The sequence below is a fragment of the Orycteropus afer genome, unplaced genomic scaffold (genome assembly GCF_000298275.1).
Source record: "Orycteropus afer afer isolate SDZICR_OR568_19922 unplaced genomic scaffold, OryAfe1.0 scaffold00018, whole genome shotgun sequence".
NCBI lineage: Eukaryota > Metazoa > Chordata > Mammalia > Tubulidentata > Orycteropodidae > Orycteropus > Orycteropus afer.
In genome coordinates this window covers 4,139,540-4,148,146 of record NW_006921605.1, presented here as the reverse complement: position 1 = coordinate 4,148,146, position 8,607 = coordinate 4,139,540, and the positions used below count along the sequence as shown (strand labels likewise).

The 8,607-nt window shown below is 57.2% G+C and overlaps 1 protein-coding gene across 1 annotated transcript in view; it reads right to left on the bottom strand.

The window, feature by feature from the left end:
- Positions 1–2,202: 2,202 nt before the first annotated feature.
- The window catches only part of USP36 (ubiquitin specific peptidase 36), a 35,898-nt gene continuing 29,493 nt past the window's right edge, over positions 2,203–8,607 (bottom strand). Inside the window, exons 13-18 of the mRNA XM_007959836.1 lie at positions 8,003–8,133; positions 5,639–6,229; positions 4,849–5,039; positions 3,808–3,909; positions 2,940–3,055; positions 2,203–2,334 (exon numbers count right to left, since the gene is read on the bottom strand). Of these exons, the coding sequence (XP_007958027.1) occupies positions 2,203–2,334; positions 2,940–3,055; positions 3,808–3,909; positions 4,849–5,039; positions 5,639–6,229; positions 8,003–8,133 (1,263 nt within the window). The remainder of the gene's footprint in view (positions 2,335–2,939; positions 3,056–3,807; positions 3,910–4,848; positions 5,040–5,638; positions 6,230–8,002; positions 8,134–8,607) is intronic.

Sequence of the window (8,607 nt, the reverse complement as noted above, 5' to 3'; positions counted from 1 at the left end):
TCCCAGTTGGGCTAGGACTGCCTGTGAAAGCAGAGGCCAGCCTCCAGCTGACGGCGATGACCCGCTGCAGACTGGCCGGGGGGCCCTGCCCCCGCGCCAACAGCATGTTCTCCTCAGGAAAGGGTTCCCAGGATGCAGTGGGGTGAGGAGGACAGGAGGGAAAGGCACAGAGGAGATAAACTCTGTGCTGGCGGACAACTCCGTCTTTCGTTTTCCACCATGGAACGAGATGAAGATAAAGGCAGGGGACCAGCTCACACAGGAACGAACGTTGACCCTCAAGAGGGAGGACTCCCCCACGGAGGTACCCGCTCCCGCTCCGCCACGAGGACGTACAGCTGGGCCCTCACATTTACTAGGGTGAGTGGACCCTGGGGACCAGCCCTGGGCACACGCACAGGCTCTGACCAGTCCTACAAGGCCACTCCCGTCCTGCAGGGACAGGAAGCACCCAGCCCAGGGTCCAGGTATCATCGCCCCCCGCCCTTCCCAAAGAGAAACAGAAAACAAGAACGGAAAGATGACCATCAGCCCCCCACCCAAGCCATACCACTGGGATCAGCAGAGACCCCTGAGGTGGCACAGTAGCAAGGAGGAGGAGCTGGAAGGAGCGGCACCCGCACCAGATAAAGGTTCCCCAGGTGGCCCACTGACAAGAACGCTCTAAAACACGGTCCAAGTCCTGAGTCAGTTCCATCCTGGTGTGTGGCAGCCCCCAAGGAGGAGCGGGGGACATCCCCTATGGGTGTCATGTCCACGTTTTCCTCTCTACTTTCCACAGGGGTCATTTGTTTTTTTTCCTAAAAATATTACTGAGAATTTCCTGTATTTATTAAATCACAAGTTGGCAGACACAGCTCGAGCAAGATAAAACAAGTATCCCCGTGAGTTACACAACCACTGAGGTCCCAAAGTGCTCATGGATGAGCAAACCCAGGCGGCACCTGCTATCAGGGAGAGGAACTGCCGCCCACGGCAGCTGCAGGCCTGCTCCGAGTGACCGATGGGAGAAGTCGGGTCAAAGGCAGGCTGAGCCCCAGGCCGACACTGCCGCAGGAGCAGTTACTGCAGCTGCAAGGGGAACTTGGGGAACGGCAGCCTGCGAAGCAGACAGGTCGGCACAGAACTCAAGGACTCCCCAAACACAGGAGGAGGATGAGGTGTAAGAAAGACCACACCCCAAGTCCAGAAAAGGGAGAGGTCCGTGGGAGTCGGCCTCCGCTCTTACTTTCTGAGGCTGGATCAGTGAGGCTACAGACAGAGGCCCTGCCTGAGGAAGCAGGAGGGACCGGCACAGGGCAGGAGGGCAGCAGGAAGGGCCGGGGGACCCTGAGCGCTCCAGGGGACACTGTGGAGAGGGCTGAGCGCCCCTCCCCCGCTCTCTTTGGAAAGCCCCAGCCCGGGGTCCAAGGCCTGTGCAGGACACAGCGCCCGCGGACTGAGCCTCACGGATGGGGCTGCTCTCTGCACTCCTCGTACACACTCTGGCTTCTCTCATGGAGCGTGGAAGTGTCACCACAAGGTCCTCATCTCAGACGGTCCCTGTTCGGTGGTGCCAGCCCACTGCCTCGCCACACCAAGTGCCTGGGAGCGGTGGCCACCAGGGGCCCAGCCAGGCTGCTCCTTTGGTCCACCCAGCTCCACAAAGTGGCTGCCTTTTCTCAGGGAGGCTGTGAGCATAGAACAGAAAGAAACGAGACTCCTGAGGTTCCCAGTCCTGTCCCTCAAGGATGCATCCAACACTGGACAAAAAAATGACATGCCTGCAGCTCAAAAACACCACATGGTCCTCTCGAGCAAGTGACTAGTACCCATGGACACAAACTCTCACATTTACACACACACACACTAACATGTACACATATGCACTCACACATGTACATGTGTACACACATTCACACATGTACACACCCACCCACACGTACCCAATGCACACTCACATGCATTCAGTACACTTATATGTCCATACCTGCACATGTACTTAACTTACACATGCACTCACATGTCCACAGTACACTCACTGCACTCAGTACACTCACGTCCACACTCACACATGCACTCAGTATACTCACATGTACACACCCATACATGTACTTACACATGTACATATGCACTCACATGTACACTCACACACACACACACACACTCATGTACTTGTGTACACACACACACACAAACTGACCTACTGTGACAGCGGCCATCTCAGCGGCGAGAGCTGAGGCTGGTGACCTTCGCTGGGTGAGTCACAGACCAAAAGTTCCGTCTACTCTGAAGTTTCTGGAAGGCGTTGAAGTTCCTCCTCTTTTCTCTCTTCAATTTTTTAATTTTCTTTTCCTGCATCGAGAATCATAGTGTCACAAGTGTCAAATAGAACAGCGGTGACCCCATTTCGTGAGCATTTATTCCTGGAGTGTCTACTCTGTGCAAAGGCCCTGGTGGCTCAACAGTGGAGCGCTTGGATGCTAACTGTAAGGTCAGTAGTTTGCACCCACCAGCCACCCCACACAGAAAGACTTGGCAGCCCAAAGATTTCAGCTCTGGACACGCTCTGGGATGGGTGTGTGCTCTGGAGTGGGTGTACTCCGTCCTACAGGGGCGCTGTGAGTCAGGATTAACTTGATAGCAGTGGGTTTGGTTTTCGGAACTCTATGCAGGTCCAATCAGATGTGCTACAGGTTTCCACAGACTTAACCTTCGCAGTAACCATATGCAGGAGTGTCCCTTACTGCCTACACTTTGTTGATGAAGGACCTGAAACAGGAGGGTGAGACTTGCTCATGGTCACATGGCTGGTAAGTGGCGGAGGTGGGATCTGAACCCAGACCATTTAGCCTTGGTTTGGTCCTCAATCGTTTTAAAACCCTACAGTACTCCCAAGTGAGTGCTGTTTTCAGTTTCCCTTGCCCTCGGCTGCTCTGAACTCAGACCAGACACCATACCTTCCCTCGATCAAAATCCTCATCCCAGTCGTCAATCACTGTTTCGGTCCGGGCTAGCCTGCTGTCTTCAATAGCATCCCGACTAACAGCAGACATCTCGCCGTCCCAGGTCAAAACTACAAGACAGAACCCATGCTGGGACTTCCAGGGACACCCAGCTACCCGGTGCACTTAATTCAAGGATACAGTTTATGAGGCAGGCTGGCTGCCTCCTGGCAAAGCAGCATCTTTGTGACAACGCACAAGCAAAGGCGAGAGGGGGGCAGCATGCTCGCACGCAGGGGACAGCCAGCCCAGGAACACAGTCTACAGTGCTATGGGCCACAGCAACCCACAGCATTGCTCTGCTGGCCCCGTGAGGCTCCATCTACTCAGACCCCCCACCTGTACATATGTGAGAAGCCCAGATCTCATGCTGCTTTTCTGAGACTGAACTATTAAACTCATGTTCCAAATAAGGACTTCTCGCCCAGGTGCTGGGTGACTGTCCCCACCCAGAGACCCTGAAGCCCTTCCTGGCCCCAGACCACCCCATGGGTATCCATGCTGCTCTCCCTGACCCCTGACCCCAGGGGTACATGTCCTACTCTTCCCATCCTGACCCCAGGGGTACACACCCTACTCTTCCTGCCCCCGACCCCAGGGAGTATCTGTTCTGAGCCCACTGCACTGACAGGACCGCTGGCCAGGGAGCGTGCCCAACTTCGGTGAAGGGGCCGGGCTGGGTACATACGATTCCCCTCCCCTTTCCCCTTAAGGCCCTGCTGCTGCCACCCTCTGTGGTCATACACCAGGGCCCACTGCTTCCATTTCCACCTCCAAACGAAGCCGAGCAACGGAAAAAGATGTCTGGTTTCAGAATCAGCACCTTTTTTCCCATAGGCTTTATCGGAGGAGTATCTGAGCAACTCCTGAACCACGTTGGACTCTCTCTCTGTACTCGAGGATCCACGAGGGACGTGCGTCTGCCCTGCAATCAGAGTGGCCCAGGACATTTGTTTGTTACAACCAAACCAGCCTTTGTTTCTAACGGAACAGAGACCTCACTGACAGCAGACGCCCAACAGGACAGGGTACGACATGTAAGAACAAAAGTGTACCTCCTGGCTCTGACGGGGGTGAGGGCCACTCTGTCACTCAACAGGAGACAATGAGGTCCAAATGACCTCTTAAGAGTATGAGACCAAATAAGAAGTCAACTGCAGCTGGGGCACAGGCACTTGGCTTCCTCCCCCCAGACACAGCCAGAGCATGGGTGCTTGGCTTCCTCTCCCCAGACATGGTTGGGGTACAGGCGCTTGGCTTCCCCAGACATGTTCAGGGCCTGGGCACTTCTCTGCCCTCTGTTCACCAGACCTAACTCAAGACCTCATTCTCTTATTCCAGCTTCTGATGTGTGTCCCACTGGCCCTAAAAGTCAAGGAGAGCCCAGCTGGGGGTACACATGGGTCCCTGGACAGTTGAGACCACAGGGCCCCACAGCAGACTCCATCATCCTCACAAAGGCCTAACAACACACAAGAAGACTGACTTGGAACCCCAACTGCTGCTCTAAGTTCAAGGTCATAGGAAAAATGAGGCTGGAGGCCCAGGGGTCACAGTGACCGGAAGACTTAGACAGGGCAGCCTGGAAGATATGCAGGCACTCCCTGTGTCACACCGCAAAGCTGGCGGGACTGCGTCTTGCCCTCAGGCCCAGTTTTGCTCAACACTTTGGCAGATGACAAGCTGCCACCTGAAGGACAATGGGGCTGCCCAAGGAAGGAAAGCTAGAGGGCAGACGGAAGGGAGACACGGGTCCTCACATCATCAGACGGGCCCTGTCCACTGTGCCCACCCCCTCAGGACATGCCAGTACCTGCTCTGGGCCAGTCTGGTCCCTGGAGCACCACCTAGAGTTAGCACCTACCGTTCACCGACAGCAAGTGATAGCTCAGCTCAGGGACGGGAGAGTCCCTCTGCCTGTTGTTCCTCTGGCCTTTCTGAGGCTGGCTCTCATCCACTTCCTGCTGTGACTCATGCTTCCTCTTCTTCTTCTTCCTCTTCCTCGGAGACCCTGCAGCAGCCTCAGGCTGAGCGTCCTCTGCTGGGGAGCAGCCGCTGTGAGGTCACAGGTGGTGTCAGGCTGCTGGCACACAGACGCACACACACGCATACACACTGCCAGCATGTGGACACACACATGGACAGGCATGCACATGCACACACGCTGCCGGCATGCAGGCACATGTGCACACACACACACACAGCAGCACAAACACAGCCCAGCTGACATCCACTGAGTTAAGGGTGCCCAAGAAATGCCACCCAAATTCAAGTCAGAGGACAAAGCACGCTAGCTGTCACAAACCAGCCAGTGTTTGCTGGGGACAGCAGCCGGGACGCACATGTGGCTGCTCTCCACGGCCAGGGCCACACATGCAAGTGAAAAAGATGGGAATGTGCGACCACGTTAACCCCGACGGAGGTCAGGCCTACACCCCGGATATGCAGCTGCTGTGCCACCCCGTGACAGCAGGCACCAAGTGCCCGCTGTCCCTCCAAGGGCCATACCACTCACACTCATCGCCAGAGGCTTTCTACAAGTCCGGCTGCATGCAGGAGGCTGCAGGCCGCGCTCCCGGCTGTGGAGCCTGACACGACACCCAGGGTTCTTCTGCCACTGGAGGTGCCCACAGCTGCCCTGCCCTGGCTCTCACCTGTGCAAGGCTGGGTCTCGGGGGTGGCCCTCCTCTCCACAGGAGCCCTCCACTCTCTTCCTCCTCTTCTTGCTGCCAATATGGTGGGCATTGGTCACGTGTCCCACCTGCCGCCTGTTCGCCACCTGCTGCCCTCTACCCTCCTCTAATCTGTCCGTGGGCAGATCGACACGGCACCGCTTCGCGACGTGGCTTTGTTCCTGTCCCTGCACTGGCTCTCCCCGCAGAGGGGATACGCCATCCTCTGCACGCTTCCTCTTCCTCCTCTTCTTCCTCATGCGAGGACCGGCAGCTGCACCCCCACCTTGCTGTGAGGCACTCGTCTCTGAGCTTCGTTCCCCCACCTCTCCCGCATGGGGTCTCTTCCTCTTTTTGGAGATGCCCCCGGGGGCCTTGCTGGCCTCCTGCAGCTGGTGTGGAGGGGACGCAGACGCCCCGTTCACCTGAGGCTGGGGAGCAGGAGCTGAGGGCCAGTGCTGTGGTTCCGCCCTCCCGAGGGGCCGGGCGCTAGCAGGCAATGAAGGACACATGGAGCGGGGACTGAAGGGAGGCCCTGGATGGCTGGACGATGCGGGAGCGGGCGTGACAGCCCTGTGAAGACAGTCACGTGTCAGGAGAGGCTGCTCAGAAAGCCCCAGAGAGCCCTCCTGCGGCCTCCCTCAGCCTCCGACCCCTCAGCCCCCTCAGCCCCAAATACGGAACAGGTTTCCTGAAAGCCTCTGGTGTGTTGGGAAAGACGGGCTAACGATAAAATTCAAAGCCTGCTTGAGCAGGTGGGCAGCCCTGATGCTCCAACTTCTACAGCCCTCAGGGTGGGCTGGTACAGGGCACTAGCCCCACACCCTCACTGCCGTGTCCCGCTGGTCGGAGAAGCAGGGCGCAGATCTGCACGGCTGAGTCCCAGCAGTGAGGCAGGGACAGCGCTCAGCCACGTCAGGTGAGTGTCTCTGAGCTACCCTGGGCTACTCGTGACCTCGGGACAGTGAAACCTCCCACCCCGAACCCCAATTTCTCCTTCGTAAGCAGGTCACAACACTGCTCATCTCTTCTCAAAAAGTTCCTAGTCTGAATAGACTCAAGAGGGACATAGGGATGATATGGATGGTATAGCCACACAGCCTGTGCCCATGCTGCCCACGTGGCCTGTGTCCAATGGTGCACTGCTCTCTTTGGGAAATGTTTAAAGACAACTGCACGACAAAGAATGTAAGAAAAACACCCCAAAACATCAAATCCCTCAAACGTCCAGGGCTACTGTGTGCAAAGCATCACACCTAGCAGAGTAGCATGTGTGAGAGGAAGGGGGGCTGTTGGGGAGCACTGGGGGTAGGGCCACACAGCCAGGACCGCCCTGGCGGGGGGCGGGGAGGACAGGAGAGGCTGACACTACAGCCAGCACGGGGTGAGGGCACCTGCACCTGCCAGCACCCCAATTCAGCCCCACCTATGTCATGGCCTCATGCACCTGCCCTTCCTCCTTCCAAGTGGTCAAAGGCTTCGCAAGCCCATCCAACCACCATTTACCAGCCATCAGCCACTTCCTGTGGCCTGAAGCACCTACAGGGTGTCCTTTCATCCACAGCAGTGCCTCGAGCGGCAGGCAGCCCTAGGCCCCAGGCGGCATGGCTGATGCATCTCTCCCCCCAGCACAAAAGTGAACTCCCTGCTCTAGCCGCCAACCCACAGCTGCTGAAGCCAGTGTACAGCGAGCAGCCTGAGGACCCCTCCCCCATACTCAGTAGCCCCCACTCACAGCACGAGCCCAGGAAGCCCGGGAGATCACACTGGACAGTGGCAGGACAGAGTCCGAAAGGAGCTGACAGGCCCCTGTGCTCTCCAAGGGTGTCCTCGCCATCTGTTCCCTACTGCTCTGCGCATGACTGAAGGCTGGGGGACAACCACACAGGCCACTCTCCCCTGTGTGTGTGTGATGGCAGGCTGGGCAGGGACCACACAGGTCCACTCATGCACCAGCGCTGTCACTGCACGGACTTGGAAACCACTGTCAGCTGCCCCGAGTCGATTCCGACTCCCGGCAATAAGACCTTTCAGAAGCAGATCCCCCGCCTGTCCTCCAGACCCCTGGCTAGGTTTGAACCCCCAACCTTCACTAGTAGTCGAGCGCTTAACCAGCTGTGCCACCCAGGGCCATCAGATACAAAAGACAGGCCAAAAATACAACCAGGGCTGTGGAGACCAGAGCCAACCAGCCGAGGCGTCTTCACAGACAACACTGGGAGGAGGAGTGGCTCAGTCCACCATGCCTTCCCAGGCCTTCTCACTCCCTCACGCTCCCCGGGCACACATGTGCTAGCCACGGAGAGACGCAGCAGCCCCGGGCCTGGGCCCGCACCCTCAGCTTACCTGGACTGACTGGCAGGCCCAGTGGCGGCGCAGACAGAGTGAGTGGCTTTCAGGGGGCGGGTGAGGTCGGAGGACGGTGGGTGGGGAGGTGGACGGAGGTCAGTGCCGGTCGCCCTCCGCAGGGTGTGGGCCTGCAGTTATTGACATAAATAAAAACTTGGTGGTCTAAAAAAGGTTTCCGTGAGTGAAGAGGGAAAATGAGTGTAAAGGAAAAAGTTTAAAAAAAAAAAAAGAAAAAAAAAAAAGCTCAGACAAAAGGATGAGTGGACAGAGGAGACAACAAAGGGGTGGTGAGGGCAGGACGGCAGAAGAAGAATCAGAAAAGTGGTTTTGGTTAGAAACGAAAGGAAGAAAGGAAAGAAGTTTAAACAAGCACAGTGTCACGGCGGCACTGCTACCGCGTGACTGTCATGCTCCCCCCAGGCATCTGCCTGGCCCCCACCAGTCCCCCACAATCACAGCCGTGTCCTGGAATGCAGAACCACAATCTCCCTACCACCCGGGACTGTCCCCAGGCCTCCACCAGCCACACAAAGTGCTCCACTGCCACGACTGTTGGCGTTCCCTCCACTCCCCCATCCCAGGATGTCCCTCCTGTGATGCAC